Genomic DNA, 21282 nt, shown 5'->3' on the forward strand with positions numbered 1-21282 from the left:
GAAGCATCCTCACTCAGGCCCTCCTGCTTGTTAACATTCTTGAGTTCTGTGGATTGTATCCAGGGTATCCTGAGTTTTGCAGGCAAATGGATGGAACTAGAAAATATTATCCTGAGTGGGGTAACTCAAATCCAAAAGGACATGCATAGTATGTACTTACTAATAATAAATGGATATTAGACTTGAGACTTTTTAGCCCAGCTATATTACAGTCTCCTTCTTTATTTCCTGACAGCTATTAAAAAAAAATTGTGGCCAACCGAAAAGTACTTAAAGAAATGTTCCAAGTCATTAATCATCAGAGAAATACAAATCAAAATGACCCTGAGATTCCACCTTACTCCAATCAGAATGGCTAAGATCAAAACCTCAAGTGGCAGCACATGCTCACAAGGATGTGGAGAAAAAGGAACACTCCTCCATTGCTGGTGGGATTGCAAACTAGTACAACCACTCTGGAAATCAATCTGGAGGTTCTGCAGAAAACTGGAAATAGATCTATCGGAAGACCTAGCAATACCACTCTTGGGAATATACCCAAAAGATGCCCCACCATACCAGGGCACGTTCATAGTGGCCTTATCTGTGATAGCCAGAAGCTGATATCCCACAACTGAAGAATGGATACAGAAAATGTGGTTCATTTACACAATGGAATACTATTCAGCTATTAAGAACAATGACATCACGAGTTTTTCAGGCAAATGAATGGAAAAGAAAATATTCTGAGTGAGGTAACTCAGACCCCAAAAGACATGCATGGTATGTACTCACTGATAAGTGGATATTAGCCACAAAAAGTACAAAATACCTAGGATACAATCCACAGACTTCAAGAAGGTTAACAAGCAGAAGGGCCCAAGTGAGGATGCTTCACTCCTACTTGGGAGGAAGAAGAAAGCAGAGGACAGAGGGAGGGAGGGACCTGGATGGGAGACAGAAGGGGAAGGGGGAACAGGGCCAAGTATGGCCATGGGGGGGTGGGGGAAGAGACAGGAGAGAAGCCCTGAGGGCCAGCAGAAAGAATGGAAATATGCAACCTTGGGGGATGAGAAGTTGGAAGGAGGCCCTCTAGAAAGTTCCAGAGGCCTGAGAAGTGAGAGACTCTCAGAACTCAAAGGGAAGGACCTTAGATGAAATGCCCAACAATGGGGAGAGGGAACTTATAGAGTCCACTTTCAGTAGAAAGACAGGGCATCAAGTTCAGGGACGGGATTGCCATCCCACAGTCAAAAACTCTGACCCAGAATGGTTGCTATCTAAAAGAACTGTGTAGAACCATGAAAGGCAGCCTGGTTCCTGGTTGAGCTAAGGTTAGAAACCCAGGTGACCCTAAAGAGATGGCAGGTGTTTTGCCTGGTTCAGGACACTAGGCTCCTGACAGGAGGCTGCAGCCCTCCATAGATTTATGGCCATCACTCATGTAAGGGCAATGTCCCAAGCCCCTCCACAGGTAGAAGATATGACTTGTAGGCTCAAGCCAGATCTCCATCTTAATGAGGCACCTAAAGGCCTGATAGACCTAGCCAATAAACTCTCCTACCCAGACACTCCTCCCTGCAAAAGGTATTTAACCTCAAGCCCGCCCTGAGAAGTGGGGTATGGTTTTACTTATACACTTTCCAACATGACAATAAATGCCTTAAAACCATGGACTGCCTCTTTTCATCTGGATCCTCTGTGGGGAGCCATACCTCGCCTATAGAGCCGCAGTCTAATCTCCCAGTAGAAGGCCTCTCTGTACACCCAGTCATGAGGGACCCAGTCCAGCCCTCAGGTACCCACTCAGTTCTCAGCTCTTTTGCAGTTCCCAGCAGTAACTGGGTGCCCGAGAGCCTGAGAACCAGATGCACCCCACCCCGGGCCTCATCGCAGGCCCAGAGACCCCCAAGCCAGCTCTGGCAGTCCCCAGGACCTCAGACTACACTCCCCCACCCCGAGCGGTGTTTCATACCTTCCCATAGCCGACACTCACTGGGCACCTGTGTTGGGTAAGTGCAGTCAAAACTCCCATGTACCTACCTGAAGCACTGAATAGCTGGAGCCCTGTGGCTAAGTGAACCGGGGACCCCAGAACTGCAAGAACAAAATTGGAGAGGCGACTGAGGGAAAGGTGGTCCAGTGACCAGCCCAAATTGGGATCCATCTCAAAGGGAGGCTCCCAGGCCTGACATATTACTGATGCTATAGTATGCTAATAGGAACCTAGCATGGCTGTCCTCTGAGAAGCCCAACAAGCAGCTGACTGAGACAGAAGCAGATACTTACACCCAAACAATGGACTGAAGTTTGGGACTCCTGTGGTTGAATTAGGGAAAGGGTGGAAGAAGCTGAGGAGAAGGGAGACCCCACAGGAAGACCAACAGTCTCAACTAACCTAGACCCCTGAGATCCCTCAAATACTGAGCCACCAACCAGGAAGAGCTAGACCGAAGTCTGGTTTGGCCTCAGTAAGAGAAGAGACGCCCCTAACCCTTGAGAAACTTGAGGTCCCAGAGAGTGGGGAGGTCTGGCAGGATGGGGAGGGACATTCTCTTGGAGACAGGCGGGAGGAGGAATGGGATGAGGAACTGTCAGAGAGCAGACTAGGAGGAAGACAACAACTGGACTATAAAAATAAAGAAGATGAAAGATAAAAAAGTCAGAGACTCTAGATATGGTTCAGCAACAGAGTGCCTATTTATCACACATGGGACTCTGTGTTTACTTTCCAACACACAAAGAAAAAAGAAAAGGGGGATAATTATTTTAATAGTGTTTTATATCATAATGTTCTTAATTATAATTAATATTATAATCCTGTAATTCTTATAATTCTCCAATAATACATTTCGCCTTGGAAGTCAGATCAATGATTTACCACTTCCAAATCTAACCTTTTGAGCACTGATCTTAAGGCTGAGCACATGAACCTTATTACATAACCTCTTTTGTCAACTGCAAACATTAGAGAGTTTTTTAAATGTGTTTATTGTGTTCCTATAACAATTCTCTACCAGTGAAAACTGGCTGTATCATTCAGTTGTGTTTGGCACCAAGAGTCTGCCCTTACTGCCGCGTTATTCATAAGCACCCCCAGCAGCACCGTTATGCCCTTTCTCAAAGGCTTGTGCTCCAGCACTCCTCAAGAAGGTCTCAAGACCCATTCCTCCAGCTCCAAGGATCTGGTGTCTCACCCTTCTGAACTCTGTACCCCAGACACTGGAGGAGACCGACCACTGCTGTTTTCACTGTTTGGTTGGAATCAGTATTTCCTCTCTTGGTTTTCTCACTTTAAACATGAGCACAAATAACTTCTTACATTACATTCTACTTCATAATTTTACTCATGTATTGTATTTTCACAACTCAACTTTAAACGACTACAGTACTCTGATGCTTATTCATTCTCCAGTAAAAAAATTTTTTTGCCCTCCAGTCCGCACCACCACCAGGGCACCTTGGGTGCGGAGTCTGTAGACACCCCCAAGGTCCCCACAGGACCATCCATGGGATCTTAAAACCTCTGGTGAGTGGAACACAACTTCTGCTCCAATCCAATCGCACGGGACCTAATACTGCATTAATTAGGGAAGCAGAAAACCCGGCCAGACCAGGGTCACAAGTCCCTTCCTGTCCACACTAGCACCGGGGCACCTTGGGCGCGGAGTCTGCGGACAGCCCCAAGGTCCCCACAGGACTCTCCACGGGATCTTAAGACCTCTGGTGAGTGGATCACAACTTCTGCAAGAAGGCAGGTTCGAACACCAGATATCTGGGAACCTTCCCTGCAAGAGGAGAGCTTGCCTGCAGAGAGTACTCTGAACACTGAAACTCAGGAGAGAGCTAGTCTCCCAGGTCTGCTGATAGAGGACATAATCACCTGAGGAACAAGCTCTAACCAGAGACAACTATAACAACTAACTCCAGAGATTACCAGATGGCGAAAGGCAAACGGAAGAATCTAACTAACAAAAACCAAGACCACTCACCATCATCAGAATGCAGCACTCCCACCCCACCCAGTCCAGGACACCCCAACACACTCGAAAAGATAGTCCCAGATTTAAAAGCATATCTCATGATGATGGGAGAGGACATCGAGAAGGACTTTAATAACTCACTTAAAGAAATACAGAACACTGTAGAAGACCTTAAAGAGGAAGCACAAAAATCCCTTAAAGAATTGCAGGAAAATACGACCAAACAAGTGATGGAATTGAATAAAACCATCCAAGACCTAAAAAGAGAAGTAGACACAATAAAGAAAACCTAAAGTGAGGCAACGCTGGAGATAGAAACCCTAGGAAAGAAATCTGGAACCATAAGATGCTAGCATCAGCAACAGAATACAAGACATGGAAGAGAGAATCTCAGGTGCAGAAGATTCCATAGAGAACATTGGTACAACAATCAAAGAAAATGCAAAATGATCCTAAATCAAAACATCCAGGAAATCCACGACACAATGACAAAACCAAACCTACTGATAATAGGAGTAGATGAGAATGAAGATTTTCAACTTAAAGGGCCAGCAAATATCTTCAACAAAATTATAGAAGAAAACTTCCCAAACCTAAAGAAAGACATGCCCATGAACATACAAGAAGCCTACAGAACTCCAAATAGACTGGAACAGAAAAGAAATTCCTCCCGACACATAATAATCAGAACAACAAATGGACTAAATAAAGATAGAATGTTAAGGACAGTAAGGGAAAAAGGTCAAGTAACATATAAAGGCAGGCATATCAGAATTACACCAGACTTTTCACTAGAGACTATGAAAGCCAGAAAAGCCTGGACAGATGTTATACAGACATTAAGAGAACACAAATTCCAGCCCAGGCTACTATACCCAGCCAAACTCTCAATTACCATAGATGGAGAAACCAAAGTATTCCAGGACAAAACCAAATTCACACGTTATCTTTCCACGAATTCAGCCCTTCAAAGAATAATAACAGAAAAAAAAAATACAAGGATGGAATCCATGCCCTAGAAAAAGCAAAAAGGTAATCCCTCAACAAACCAAAAGGAAGACAGCCACAAGAACAGAATGCAAACTCTAACAACAAAAATAATAGGAAGCAACAATTACTTTTCCTTAATATCTCCTAATATCAATGGACTCAATTCTCCAATAAAAAGACATAAACTAACAGACTGGCTACACAAACAGGACCCAACATTCTGCTGCTTACAGGAAACCCATCTCAGTGAAAAAGACAGACACTACCTCAGAGTGAAAGGCTGGAAAACAATTTTCCAAGCAAATGGTATGAAGAAACAAGCTGGAGTAGCCATTCTAATACCTAAGTTATCAAAAAAGACAAGGAGGGGCACTTCATACTCATCAAAGGTAAAATCCTCCAAGAGGAACTCTCAATTCTGAATATCTATGCTCCAAATGCAAGGGCAGCCACATTCATTAATGAAACTTTAGTAAAGCTCAAAGCACACATTGCACCTCACACAGTAATAATGGGAGACTTCAACACACCACTTTCATCAATGGAGAGGATCATGGAAACAGAAACTAAACAGGGACACAGTGAAACTAACAGAAGTTATTAAACAAATGGACTTAACAGATTTCTACAGAACATTTTATCCTAAAACAAAAAGATATACCTTCTTCTCAGCACCTCATGGTACCTTCTCCAAAACTGACCATATAATTGGTCACAAAACTAGCCTCAACAGATACAAAAATATTGAAATTGTCCCATGCATCCTATCAGACCACCATGGACTAAGGCTGATCTTCAATAACAACATAAATAATGGAAAGTCAGCATTTATGTGGAAAATGAACAACACTCTTCTCAATGATACCTTGGTCAAGGAAGGAATAAAGAAAGAAATTAAAGACTTTTTAGAGTTTAATGAAAATGAAGCCACAACATACCCATTCTTGTTTTGTTTTGTTTTGTTTTTTAATTTTTTATTACGTATTTTCCTCAATTACATTTCCAATGCTATCCCAAAAGGGCCCCATACCCTCCCCCCCCCACTTCCCTACCCACTCATTCCCATTTTTTTGGCCCTGGCGTTCCCCTGTACTGGGGCATATAAAGTTTGTGTGTCCAATGGGCCTCTCTTTCCAGTGATGGCCGATTAGGCCATCTTTTGATACATATGTAGCTAGAATCAAGAGCTCTGTACTTGTACTCTGACATCTGGGTTCTTTCCAGCTAAAATCAAATAACCCCATTAAAAAATGGGGCTCAGAGCTGAACAAAGAATTCTCACCTGAGGAATACCGAATGGCTGAGAAGCACCTGAAAAAAATGTTCAACATCCTTAATCATCAGGGAAATGCAAATCAAAACAACCCTGAGATTCCACCTCACACCAGTCAGAATGGCTAAGATCAAAAATTCAGGTGAAAGCAGATGCTGGCGAGGATGTGGAGAAAGAGGAACACTCCTCCACTGTTGGTGGGATTGCAAGCTTGTACAACCACTCTGGAAATCAGTCTGGCGGTTCCTCAGACAATTGGACATAGTACTACCGGAGGATCCAGCAATACCTCTCCTGGACATATACCCAGAAGATGTTCCAACTAGAAAGAAAGACACATGCTCCACTATGTTCATAGCAGCCTTATTTATAATAGCCAGAAGCTGGAAAGAACCCAGATGCCCCTCAACAGAGGAATGGATACAGAAAATGTGGTACATTTACACAATGGAGTACTACTCAGCTACTAAAAAGAATGAATTTATGAAATTCCTAGGCAAATGGATGGACCTGGAGGGCATCATCCTGAGTGAGGTAACCCAATCACAAAAGAACTCAAATGATATGTACTCACTGATAACTGGATATTAGCCCAGAAACTTAGAATACCCAAGATATAAGATACAATTTGTGAAACACATGAAACTCTAGAAGAACGAAGACCAAAGTGTAGACACTTTGCGCCTTCTCAGAATTGGGAACAAAACACCCATAGAAGGAGTTACAAAGACAAAGTATGGAGCTTAGACAAAAGGATGGACCATCTAGAGACTGCCATATCCAGGGATCCATCCCATAATCAGCGTCAAAGTGCTGACACCATTGCATACACTAGCAAGATTTTGCTGAAAGGACCCAGATATAGCTGTCTCTTGTGAGACTATGCTGGGGCCTAGCAAACACAGAAGTGGATGCTCACAGTCAGCTATTGGATGGATCACAGGGCCCCCAATGGAGGAGCTAGAGAAAGTACCCAAGGAGCTAAAGGGATCTGCAACCCTATAGGTGGAACAACATTATGAACTAACCAATACCCCGGAGCTCTTTACTCTAGCTGCATATGTATCAAACGATGGCCTAATCGGCCATCACTGGAAAGAGAGGCCCAGTGGATTGCAAACTTTCTATGCCCAGTACAGGGGAACGCTAGGGCCAGAAAGTGGGAGTCGGTGGGTAGGGGAGTGGGGGGGGGTAGGGTATGGGGTTCTTTTGGTATAGCATTGGAAATGTAAATGAGGAAAATATCTAATAAAAATATGAAAAATAAAATGTAAATGAAGAAAATATCTAATAAAAAATTGAAAAAAAATTTTATTTGAAAATCAAACAGAGATCGCTTTTCGGCTTTTCTGCTAAGATCAAGTGAAAATCAAACAGAACTTAAATTTTTACATCTTAAGATGACTTTTGAAAAATAAAATAACTGTATAAAATAGGACACAATAACAACAAATACCTTAAAAAGCACTCTGAACATGTAAAACAACAAATGTTAGAATTTGGTATATTTATTTCTCATCTCTTTTCTGTGAAGATTGCTTTGTTTTTCTTGTTATTGTCTTGTTGAATAGATGTCTTTTTTAAATGTTTTATTTTAAATTTGTGTTATTGAAAACAAAGGGTTTTTATCCACATATCCTGATTAGTTTCCCCTTCCTTCACTCCTCCTAGTTTCTCCCCACGCATCCAGATCCATACCCTCTCTGTTCTGTCCTTCATTAAATCACAAACAGAGGTGGATTAAAATAGAGATGGATGGTGTCAGCCAACCATCTGACTGAGCACGGGGTCCCTAATGGAGGAGTTAAAGGAAGGACTGAAGGGGTTTGCAACCCCATAGGAAGAACAACAATATCAATCAACCAGATGCCACCGCCCCACCCCACCCCAAGTTCCCAGGGACTAAACCACCAACCAAAGAGTACACATGGAGGGACCCATGGCTCCAGCCCCTATGTAGCAGAGGATGGCCTTGTGGGACATCAATGGAAGGAGAAGCTTAGTCCTGGGAAGTCTCAATGCCCCAGCATAGGGGAATGCTAGGGTGGGGAAATGGGACTAGGTGGGTGGGTGGAAGAACACCCTCATGGAAGCAGGGGGAGGAGGGGGGAGTTGGGATAGAGGGCTTTTCAGAGAGGAAATGAGGGGATAACATTCGAAATGTAAATAAAGTATCTAATAAAAAAATCTTTTAAAAAGTTTAATGGTGGCACACGCCTTTAATCCCAGCACTCAGGAGGCAAAGGCAGGCGGATTTCTGAGTTCGAGGCCAGACTGGTCTACAGAGTGAGTTCCAGGACAACCAGGGTTATACAAAGAAACCCTGTCTCAAAAAAGCAAAAAAAAAAAAAAAGTTTAAAAAAACGCAAACGGGACTTTAATGGATATTAATAAAATATAATAAGATAAATCAAAAACACATCAGAATTTGACAAAACAAACAGAAGAAAAAGAGTCCAACTTAGGTACACTCATTTGTACTCTCAGAAATCCTATAAAAAACACTAAATTGTGATGGTGTATGCCTTTAATTCTAGCACTCTAGAGGTAGAGGCACGTAGGTCTCTGAGTTTGAGATCAGCCTGGTTTACATAACAAGTTCCAGGCCAATGAGGGCTACACAGGGAATCCCTGTCTCAAAGACAAAACAAAAATTTATTTTTTTTTTTAACAGGAGTAGCTGGGCTCCAGAGTGGGTCTCAATATAATTTTTTTATTAGATAGTTTCTTTATTTACATTTCAAATCTCCCCTTTCCTCATTTCCCCTCCCAAGCCCCCACCCCCCCCACTGCATCTCATCCCCCATTCCCCTGCTCACTAACCCACGCACTCCAGCTTCCCTGTCCTGGCATTCCCCTACACTGGAGCATTGAGCCTCCACAGGACCAAGGGCCTCTCCTCCCACTGATGTCCCACAAGGCCATCCTCTGCTACATATGGGTCTGGAGCCATGGGTCCCTCCATATATACTCTCTGGTTGGTGGTTTAGTCCCTGGGAGCTCTGGGGGTACTGTTTGGTTCATATTGTTGTTCCTCCTATGGGGTTGCAAACCCCTTCAGCTCCTTGGGTCCTTTCTCTAGTTCCTCCATTGGGGACCCTGTGCTCATTCCAATAGATGGCTATAAGCATCCACTTCTGTATTTGTCAGGCACTGGCAGAGCCTCTCAGGAGACAGCTATATCAGGCTCCTGTCAGCAAACACTTATTTCAAATGTGTGCTTTAATGTATCTATTTTGCATACATGTTTTCTATCCATAAGGTATACCCTTAAATATTTTAATCTCTACTTGCAAATGAAAGATTTTAAAAGTTTCCTTCACTTTGTCATGTAACAGTGAAATGACAAATTTATCTCTAATACTTAGTCTATACATGATTAGTCTCAAAGCTGTACCTAATGTACTTATTTTTTTTTCCATTTTTTATTAGGTATTTAACTCATTTACATTTCCAATGCTATACCAAAAGTCCCCCATATCCACCCACCCCCACTCCCCTGCCCACCCACTCCCCCTTTTTGGCCCTGGCGTTCCCCTGTACTGGGGCATATAAAGTTTGCAAGTCCAATGGGCCTCTCTTTCCAGTGATGGCCGACTAGGCCATCTTTTGATATATATGCAGCTAGAGTCAAGAGCTCCGGGGTACTGGTTAGCTCATAATGTTGTTCCACCTATAGGGTTGCAGATCCCTTTAGCTCCTTGGCTACTTTCTCTAGCTCCTCCATTGGGAGCCCTATGATCCATCCATTAGCTGACTGTGAGCATCCACTTCTGTGTTTGCTGGGCCCCGGCATAGTCTCACAAGAGACAGCTACATCTGCGTCCTTTCAATAAAATCTTGCTAGTGTATGCAATGGTGTCAGCGTTTGGATGCTGATTATGGGGTGGATCCCTGGCTATGGCAGTCTCTACATGGTCCATCCTTTCATCTCAGCTCCAAACTCCGTCTCTGTAACTCCTTCCATGGGTGTTTTGTTCCCAAATCTAAGGAGGGGCATAGTGTCCACACTTCAGTCTTCATTCTCCTTGAGTTTCATGTGTTTAGCAAATTATATCTTATATCTTGGGTATCCTAGGTTTGGGGCTAATATCCACTTATCAGTGAATACATATTGTGTGAGTTTCTTTGTGAATGTGTTACCTCACTCAGGATGATGCCCTCCAGGTCCATCCATTTGGCTAGGAATTTCATAAATTCATTCTTTTTAATAGCTGAGTAGTACTCCATTGTGTAGATGTACCACATTTTCTGTATCCATTCCTCTGTTGAGGGGCATCTAGGTTCTTTCCAGCTTCTGGCTATTATAAATAAGGCTGCTATGAACATAGTGGAGCATGTGTCCTTCTTACCTGTTGGGGCATCTTCTGGATATATGCCCAGGAGAGGTATTGCTGGATCCTCCGGTAGTACTATGTCCAGTTTTCTGAGGAACCGCCAGACTGATTTCCAGAGTGGTTGTACAAGCCTGCACTCCCACCAACAATGGAGGAGTGTTCCTCTTTCTCCACATCCTCGCCAGCATCTGCTGTCACCTGAATTTTTGATCTTAGCCATTCTGACTGGTGTGAGGTGGAATCTCAGGGTTGTTTTGATTTGCATTTCCCTGATGATTAAGGATGTTGAACATTTTTTCAAGTGCTTCTCTGCCATTCGGTATTCCTCAGGTGAGAATTCTTTGTTCAGTTCTGAGCCCCATTTTTTAATGGGGTTATTTGATTTTCTGAAGTCCACCTTCTTGAGTTCTTTATATATGTTGGATATTAGTCCCCTATCTGATTTAGGATAGGTAAAGATCCTTTCCCAATCTGTTGGTGGTCTTTTTGTCTTATTGACGGTGTCTTTTGCCTTGCAGAAACTTTGGAGTTTCATTAGGTCCCATTTGTCGATTCTCGATCTTACAGCACAAGCCATTGCTGTTCTGTTCAGGAATTTTTCCCCTGTGCCCATATCTTCAAGGCTTTTCCCCACTTTCTCCTCTATAAGTTTCAGTGTCTCTGGTTTTATGTGAAGTTCCTTGATCCACTTAGATTTGACCTTAGTACAAGGAGATAAGTATGGATCGATTCGCATTCTTCTACACGATAACAACCAGTTGTGCCAGCACCAATTGTTGAAAATGCTGTCTTTCTTCCACTGGATGGTTTTAGCTCCCTTGTCGAAGATCAAGTGACCATAGGTGTGTGGGTTCATTTCTGGATCTTCAATTCTATTCCATTGGTCTACTTGTCTGTCTCTATACCAGTACCATGCAGTTTTTATCACAATTGCTCTGTAGTAAAGCTTTAGGTCTGGCATGGTGATTCCGCCAGAAGTTCTTTTATCCTTGAGAAGACTTTTTGCTATCCTAGGTTTTTTGTTATTCCAGACAAATTTGCAAATTGCTCCTTCCAATTCGTTGAAGAATTGAGTTGGAATTTTGATGGGGATTGCATTGAATCTGTAGATTGCTTTTGGCAAGATAGCCATTTTTACAATGTTGATCCTGCCAATCCATGAGCATGGGAGATCTTTCCATCTTCTGAGATCTTCTTTAATTTCTTTCTTCAGAGATTTGAAGTTTTTATCATACAGATCTTTCACCTCCTTAGTTAGAGTCACGCCAAGATATTTTATATTATTTGTGACTATTGAGAAGGGTGTTGTTTCCCTAATTTCTTTCTCAGCCTGTTTATTCTTTGTATAGAGAAAGGCCATTGACTTGTTTGAGTTTATTTTATATCCAGCTACTTCACCGAAGCTGTTTATCAGGTTTAGGAGTTCTCTGGTAGAATTTTTAGGGTCACTTATATATACTATCATATCATCTGCAAAAAGTGATATTTTGACTTCCTCTTTTCCAATTTGTATCCCCTTGATCTCCTTTTGTTGTCGAATTGCTCTGGCTAATACTTCAAGTACTATGTTGAAAAGGTAGGGAGAAAGTGGGCAGCCTTGTCTAGTCCCTGATTTTAGTGGGATTGCTTCCAGCTTCTCTCCATTTACTTTGATGTTGGCTACTGGTTTGCTGTAGATTGCTTTTATCATGTTTAGGTATGGGCCTTGAATTCCTGATCTTTCCAAAACTTTTATCATGAATGGGTGTTGGATCTTGTCAAATGCTTTTTCTGCATCTAACGAGATGATCATGTGGTTTTTGTCTTTGAGTTTGTTTATATAATGGATTACATTGATGGATTTTCGTATATTAAACCATCCCTGCATCCCTGGAATAAAACCTACTTGGTCAGGATGGATGATTGCTTTAATGTGTTCTTGGATTCGGTTAGCGAGAATTTTATTGAGGATTTTTGCATCGATATTCATAAGAAAAATTGGTCTGAAGTTCTCTATCTTTGTTGGATCTTTCTGTGGTTTAGGTATCAGAGTAATAGTGGCTTCATAAAATGAGTTGGGTAGAGTACCTTCTACTTCTATTTTGTGAAATAGTTTGTGCAGAATTGGAATTAGATCTTCTTTGAAGGTCTGATAGAACTCTGCACTAAACCCATCTGGTCCTGGGCTTTTTTTGGTTGGGAGACTATTAATAACTGCTTCTATTTCTTTAGGTGATATGGGACTGTTTAGATGGTCAACTTGATCCTGATTCAACTTTGGTACCTGGTATCTGTCCAGAAATTTGTCCATTTCGTCCAGGTTTTCCAGTTTTGTTGAGTATAGCCTTTTGTAGAAGGATCTGATGGTGTTTTGGATTTCTTCAGGATCTGTTGTTATGTCTCCCTTTTCATTTCTGATTTTGTTAATTAGGATTTTGTCCCTGTGCCCTTTAGTGAGTCTAGCTAAGGGTTTATCTATCTTGTTGATTTTCTCAAAGAACCAACTCCTCGTTTGGTTAATTCTTTGAATAGTTCTTCTTGTTTCCACTTGGTTGATTTCACCCCTGAGTTTGATTATTTCCTTCCGTCTACTCCTCTTGGGTGAATTTGCTTCCTTTTTTTCTAGGGCTTTTAGATGTGTTGTCAAGCTGCTAGTATGTGCTGTCTCCCGTTTCTTCTTGGAGGCACTCAGCGCTATGAGTTTCCCTCTTAGAAATGCTTTCATTGTGTCCCATAGGTTTGGGTACGTTGTGGCTTCATTTTCATTAAACTCTAAAAAGTCTTTAATTTCTTTCTTTATTCCTTCCTTGACCAAGGTATCATTGAGAAGAGTGTTATTCAGTTTCCACGTGAATGTTGGCTTTCCATTATTTATGTTGTTATTGAAGATCAGTCTTAGGCCATGGTGGTCTGATAGGATACATGGGACAATTTCAATATTTTTGTATCTATTGAGGCCTGTTTTGTGACCAATTATATGGTCAATTTTGGAGAAGGTCCCGTGAGGTGCTGAGAAGAAGGTATATCCTTTTGTTTTAGGATAAAATGTTCTGTAGATATCTGTCAGGTCCATTTGTTTCATAACTTCTGTTAGTTTCACTGTGTCCCTGTTTAGTTTCTGTTTCCACGATCTGTCCTTTGAAGAAAGTGGTGTGTTGAAGTCTCCCACTATTATTGTGTGAGGTGCAATGTATGCTTTGAGCTTTACTAAAGTGTCTCTAATGAATGTGGCTGCCCTTGCATTTGGTGCGTAGATATTCAGAATTGAGAGTTCCTCTTGGAGGATTTTACCTTTGATGAGTATGAAGTGTCCCTCCTTGTCTTTTTTGATAACTTTGGGTTGGAAGTCGATTTTATCCGATATTAAAATGGCTACTCCAGCTTGTTTCTTCAGTCCATTTGCTTGGAAAATTGTTTTCCAGCCTTTCACTCTGAGGTAGTGTCTGTCTTTTTCCCTGAGATGGGTTTCCTGTAAGCAGCAGAATGTTGGGTCCTGTTTGTGTAGCCAGTCTGTTAGTCTATGTCTTTTTATTGGGGAATTGAGTCCATTGATATTAAGAGATATTAAGGAAAAGTAATTGTTGCTCCCTTTTATTTTTGTTGTTAGAGTTGGCATTCTGTTCTTGTGGCTGTCTTCTTTTTGGTTTGTTGAATGATTACTTTCTTGGTTGTTCTAGGGCGTGATTTCCGTCCTTGTATTGCTTCTTTTCTGTTATTATCCTTTGAAGGGCTGGATTCGTGGAAAGATATTGTGTGAACTTGGTTTTGTCGTGGAATACTTTGGTTTCTCCATCTATGGTAATTGAGAGTTTGGCCGGGTATAGTAGCCTGGGCTGGCATTTGTGTTCTCTTAGTGTCTGTATAACATCTGTCCAGGCTCTTCTGGCTTTCATAGTCTCTGGTGAAAAGTCTGGTGTAATTCTGATAGGCCTTCCTTTATATGTTACTTGACCTTTCTCCCTTACTGCTTTTAATATTCTATCTTTATTTAGTGCATTTGTTGTTCTGATTATTATGTGTCGGGAGGAATTTCTTTTCTGGTCCAGTCTATTTGGAGTTCTGTATGCTTCTTGTATGATCATGGGCATCTCTTTTTTTATGTTTGGGAAGTTTTCTTCTATTATTTTGTTGAAGATATTAGCTGGCCCTTTAAGTTGAAAATCTTCATTCTCATCAATTCCTATTATCCGTAGGTTTGGTCTTCTCATTGTGTCCTGGATTACCTGGATGTTTTGAGTTAGGATCCTTTTGCATTTTGTATTTTCTTTGACTGTTGTGTCGATGTTCTCTATGGAATCTTCTGCACCTGAGATTCTCTCTTCCATTTCTTGTATTCTGTTGCTGATGCTCGCATCTATGGTTCCAGATCTCTTTCCTAGGGTTTCTATCTCCAGCGTTGTCTCGCTTTGGGTTTTCTTTATTGTGTCTACTTCCCCTTTTAGTTCTAGTATGGTTTTGTTCATTTCCATCACCTGTTTGGCTGTGTTTTCCTGCTTTTCTTTAAGAGCCTGTAACTCTTTAGCAGTGCTCTCCTGTAAATCTTTAAGTGACTTATGAAAGTCCTTCTTGATGTCCTCTATCATCATCATGAGAAATGTTTTTAAATCTGGGTCTAGATTTTCGGTTGTGTTGGGGTGCCCAGGACTAGGTGGGGTGGGAGTGCTGCGTTCTGATGATGGTGAGTGGTCTTGATTTCTGTTAGTAGGATTCTTACGTTTGCCTTTCGCCATCTGGTAATCTCTGAAGCTAGCTGTTTTAGTTGTCACTGTTAAGAGCTTGTTCTTCAGGTGACTCTGTTAGCCTCTATGAGCAGACCTGGAGGGTAGCACTCTCCTTAGTTTCAGTGGGCAGAGTATTCTCTGCAGGCAAGCTCTCTTCTTGCAAGGCAGGTACCCAGATATCTGGTGTTCGAACCAGACTCCTGGCAGAAGTTGTGTTCCACTCACTAGAGGTCTTAGGATCACGTGTGGAATCCTGTGTGGGCCCTTGCGGGTGTCAGGCGACTCAGCTGGCAAGGTAGCCGGGGCTCGAGTGGAGTGGAAGGGGTTTGTGCCCCAGATCAAGCCCGGGTAGCCTGCTTCCCTATGTACCGCAGTCTCAAGTTCCACGCGATTGGATTGGGGTAGGCGCTGTGTTCCACTCACCAGAGGTCTTAGGGTCCCGTGGGGAGTCCCGTGTGGGCCCTTGCGGGTGTTGGGCAAGACTCTGCTGTCAAGGTAGCCCGGGGCTCGAGTCTCGAGTCGAGCGGAAGGGACTTGTGCCCCAGATCAGGCCCGGGTAGCCTGCTTCCCTATGTACCGCAGTCTCAAGTTCCGCGCGATTGGATTGGGGCAGGCACTGTGGTCCACTCACCAGAGGTCTTAGGGTCCCGTGGGGAGTCCCGTGTGGACCCTTGCGGGTGTTGGGCAAGACTCTGCTGGCAAGGTAGCCCGGGGCTCGAGTCTCGAGTCGAGCGGAAGGGACTTGTGCCCCAGATCAGGCCCGGGTAGCCTGCTTCCCTATGTACCGCAGTCTCGAGTTCCGCGCGATTGGATTGGGGCAGGCACTGTGATCCACTCACCAGAGGTCTTAGGGTCCCGTGGGGAGTCCTGTGTGGACCCTTGCGGGTGTTGGGCAAGACTCTGCTGGCAAGGTAGCCCGGGGCTCGAGTCACGAGTCGAGCGGAAGGGACTTGTGCCCCTAATGTACTTATAAAAATACTACATGTATAGCTGCTTTAACAACATTTATAGTTAAAGATATCTACCCAGAATATGGCTTTAAAAACTTAGAGCTCAGGATTCTATATAATAATAAAAGCATTTTAAAACTTGCCAATAATATATTTTAAACTATGAAGGAAGTCAGACTTCCTCTGAAACTTCTAATAATTATAAATTAACTTAGGCTATTACTCACCCCCTGTTACTGACAATTGCCTTTTTCAAATGAATATAATTTGCAGGAAAGAGCCCCTGTAAAACAAACAAAAATTCCAGTTAATAAAATATAAACTGTGATTAACATCTCATATATATTAAAAGAGAACTGAAATGCAGTAGACAGTCTATTAAAACAACCACTTTGCACATCAAAAATACAGAGTTAAATGCAGAGCACTAGGTTGGGATTTTATGACCATGTGTAACTAAACTGTATCCTCAGGACAAAAATTTAAAAATAAATAAAAATAAAAAAAATAAAAAACCTCTTGTAAGAGTTGGTCACTGAAAATAGTTACAAGGCAATGGTAATTATAAGCCAAGTCTAAATGTAAGCTAAAGATACTTTCTTCTTTATTCAAAAGAGTTTTGCTACAGTTAAAGACTTATTTACTATGAATTGGGCTAGAAATTGAAATGGGCCAAAAAGCTTGTGACAGAGCTAACTATAGGTCCTGACATCTTTTCTAAATTCTGAAATTCTGTGATGTTTCCGTGGAAATCATACATTGTAACTGGTTTCTACAATAATATCCTGACAGCTAGGCATGGAATGAAAAGGTCTCTCATTTTAGATTCTTTACTCAAATCCTTAACTTCCTGCCTTATCTGACCATAGTGGAATTGCTTCCTGTGTTTTGATGACTACATACAAGTTAAAGTACTGCAAACCATGTAGTCCCATCTGTAAAGGATAGTCTATGCATTTGGTAGATTTGTGTATTACAAGCTATATACCATAGGTGTATAATATGTAGAGTATAAATGTCCTTTTACTTCAATAAAGTTGAGACATGCGCTTTATGTATTCTGAAGTTTTTAGACAACAGTGGCCTGAGGAGTTATTAAAGACACTGGCTGTTTTGTGTTTCTTTTAAGGAAGCACACTTTTGTGAGAATGTTTATGTCTTAGTAGAGCATTTGCTTTAAGATTACTCTCTAAACAGCATGGTTGTTATTTTTCTGAAGGAAATTACTTATCCTTCATTAAATTCACCACTAAACAACCCCCCTCCAAAAAAACAGCGTTTTAAATCTGGTTTTCTGTATTGAGGGTAATCTTTAATTTAAAAATTTTGGTGCTTACAATATATTTTTTTAAGTTTTGGTAGACCTCATCTTCCTTGATTAAATATTAAAGCTAAAAATAAATATTTTCAGTAGCAGGAATGGCAGCGCTTACAAAGCTGATGTCAGGACAAGTATCTGAAGTAGTGTTTTACTGACATATCTGTAAGTACATTCATTGTAAAAATGCAAATTTGATTGTGCATATAGTTTGGATCACATAAGCTATACAGACCACTTTTATAATTTAAAATATGCAGGCTTTGTGTATATTTAGCTTAATGCACCAAATTATTATTATTATACTTAGCTTATAGTAATGGTTAATTTGCATTTAAAGAGGTCACTGAATGTTACTGTTTATAAAACTTACTGGTGCTTCTTAACATCTCTATCTAAATCAGTACTTAGGAAAATACACCTTGTTTGATCTATTGATACAGGAATAAAGAACAAAGACTTTAAGAAATAAAAATTCCTTATCAAATACAAAAATAATCAAATTAATTGCTTGAATCTTTTTATTTATTTATTGATTGATTGATTGATTGATTGATTGATTGGTTTTTTCAAAACAGGGTTTCTCTGTGCAGCTCTGGCTGTCCTGGAACTCACTCTGTAGACCAGGCTGGCCTCAAATTCCCCTGCCTCTGCCTCTCAAGTGCTGGGATTAAAGGTGTGTGCCACCACTGACCAGCAATTGCTTGAATCTTATCTGATTACAGTGGAATAAAGCTAGAAGTCAATAGCAAGAGAAACTACACAAATACTTGGACACCAAACTTGACTGAACACACACACACACACAAAAAAAATCAAAACAGCAATTAAAATAAAATTCTAGAAAATTAAATTTACTTTGAAAATTCATTTTCAAATTAAAATGAGAGAGCACCATACCCCAGAACCTTTGGAATGTAGCAAAGCATTCCTAAGAGGGAATCATACCTATAAGTGCTTACATTGAAAAATGTTTCAGTAACTCCTCAAATAAATAATTTAATGAAATACCTCAAAGATGTAGAGAAACAAAAAGCCAACCCAAATGCACCAAAAATCTCAAGAAATAATGTATATATTATATATTATATATTATATTATATATTATATTATATATTATATATATCAGTTCAAGAATTAATGAAATACAGACTAAGAGAACAATACATAAAATCCATCAAAGAGTTATTCTTATAAAAATAAACAAGCCATTTTGGCCAGGCTAAACAAAAGAGACAGCTGTTATTAATAAAATTAGATATGAAAAGGGTATTTTACAACAGACTTCAATGAAATCCACAGGATTATGAGAAAATATTTTGAAAATTTATACTCCAAAAGGAATATCCAGAATAAATAATTAAATTTATAAACAGCTATAGTCTTTACCAAATTTATAGTATAAACAATTTAAACTGAAGAATGATATTAATAAAGTAACTAGAAAATAAAGACATTTCATGCTTAGAGAATGGCACAACTATACAGTGAAAAAAAGGTTACTAAAAAAAATTCTAAAGATGCAATGTAATACAAATGTAATCCAAATATATGTAACAGTCCTCACTGAACTAGGAACAAAAATTCTAAACTCATTGAGAACTACAGTGACCTTCCAAAAGCCAGAGCATTCCTAAATTTCATAGTACCTGATATCAAACTAGCAAAATGACAAAGACAGCATTGTACTGACACACAGACATGTGGAACAAGAGAACAGAAAAGAAAATACAGAAAAAAAAAATCCCACACAGCTATGGGCACCTAAGTTTTGACAAACATGTTAAAACCATACATTAGAGTCAAGAGAGGGAGATAGTTTCTTTAACAAATGGGTGTTAGGAAACCAGGTATCCTATATACATAAGTGGATGTTAGAGAGAGAGAAAAAAAAAGTACAGAATACCCAAGATACCATCCACAGAACTCAAAAAGGTCAACAAGCTGAAGTGCCCAAGTAAGGACACCTCAGTCCCACTTGGGAGGGATAAGAAAGCAATCACGATTCGGGAGGGAAAAAAGGATCTGGGACGGTAAGTGGATGGGGGTGAGTGGGGAACCTGATCTGGTATTGGGTGAAAGAAAAGGACCGAAGCCCTGAGGGCCAGCAGAAAGAATGAAAACAGGCAACCTCAGGAGATAGGAGGTTGAGGGGACCCTCCAGAATACACCACAGATCTGGGAGGTGAGAGATTCTCAAAATTTAAAGGGAGGGACTTTAGATAAAATGACTGACAGTAGGGAGAAAGAACTTATAGAGCCCACCTCCACAAGGAAGACAAGTGAGGGATGGGGTTGCCATCCCACAGTCACACCTCTCACCCATAAATGTTCCTGTCTGAAAGAATTACAGGGATGGAAATGAAGAGGAGCCTGAGGAAAAGAAGGTCCCATGACAGGCCCAAAGTGGGATCCAGCTCAAGGGGAGCTCCTATGGCCTAACACTATTACTGAGGCTATGGAGCACTCACAAAAAGGGCATGACTGCCCTGCAGAAGACCCAACAAGCAGATGAAAGAGTCAGATGCAGGTATTTGCACAACCAATGGACAGAAGCACCTGACCCCTGTTGTTGAGTTAGGGAAAAGCTGAGGAGAAGGGAGACCCTGTAGGAGGACCAGCAGTTTCAATTAATCTGGATCTCCAAGATCTCTCAAACACTGGATCACCAACCAGGCAGCATACACAAGCTGATATGAGGCTCCCAACACATATATAGTAGAGGACTTCAGGGTCTGTGTTCATTCAGAGATGATGCACCTAACCCTTAAGAGACTGGAGGCCCCAGGGAGTTTAGAGGTCAGGTGAGGTGGGGCATCCACATGGAGACAGAGGGGTGGGGAGGAGGTATGGGATGTGGAACAGTCGGGGGGGGGGATAAAATATGTAATGAAAAATAATTAATTTTTAAAATTTATATAAATACAAAAAAGAGTGAAGTTAAACCTGCATCTCTTGCCCTGCATGTGTGTGTGTTTATATATATTCAAAATTGATAAAATATTTATTATAAAACCTGAAAGGTTAAAAATGCTGGAAAATCTACGGAAATCACTTCCATATATGGGTTGTTTGGTTTTGTTTTGTTTTTTTTTAATTCTATAAAGGACAATAGTGGGAAATAAATGAATTGACAAGTGGAATTAAATGAAATCAAAAGGCTTCTACACAATAAGTAGAACTATCCACAGAGTGGAGACTGGCTATAGGACAGGAGAAAGCTTTGCTTGCTATTAGCTCTAATAAAGAACTTATTTAATAAGTAGATACATATTTTTAAGAAAACAGCAAAAATTAAATGCTAAAGGCTAAGTCTTCTGATCAGTAAATGGATTAATGAACCAAAAAGACAGTTCTCAAGAAAAACATATGACTGACAAATATTTGAAAAGTGCTTTACAGCTCTATGTAGTAGAGAAATACAAATTAAAACTCTTTAAGATCGCCTTTTAGAGAATAGTTATCATAACAAGAGGCAGCAAATGCAGGTGGGGACAAAGGACACTAGGAACCTGCATTTACTGCTCGCAGGACTACAAACTTGTACAGTCACTATGAAAATCAGCATGTAGGTCTCTGCAAAAACTAAAAATGGAATTAACATATGGTCAAATTATGCTACTCCTGGGAATATATACAAATGATTAAGTCCTACTACAGAGATACTTATGAGTAACATCTATGTTTATTGATGCACCATTCAAATTAACAAGAAAGTAGAACCAAACTACATGTCCATAAAAGATGACTTG

At 40.8% G+C, this 21282-nt stretch overlaps 1 protein-coding gene across 12 annotated transcripts in view; it reads right to left on the reverse strand.

Annotated features, from left to right (window-relative positions):
* The window catches only part of Dock3 (dedicator of cyto-kinesis 3), a 339506-nt gene that overhangs the window by 225523 nt on the left and 92701 nt on the right, over nt 1–21282 (reverse strand). For all 12 annotated transcript variants that reach the window (XR_001778834.2, XM_030244177.1, XM_011242872.2 and 9 more), the window contains exon 4: nt 16440–16495. Coding sequence is in view for 10 of the 12 variants with exons in the window: in XM_030244177.1 (XP_030100037.1) it covers nt 16440–16495 (56 nt within the window). In the remaining 2 variants the exon portion in view is untranslated. The remainder of the gene's footprint in view (nt 1–16439; nt 16496–21282) is intronic.

Source organism: Mus musculus, chromosome 9 (assembly GCF_000001635.26).
Source record: "Mus musculus strain C57BL/6J chromosome 9, GRCm38.p6 C57BL/6J".
Lineage (NCBI taxonomy): Eukaryota > Metazoa > Chordata > Mammalia > Rodentia > Muridae > Mus > Mus musculus.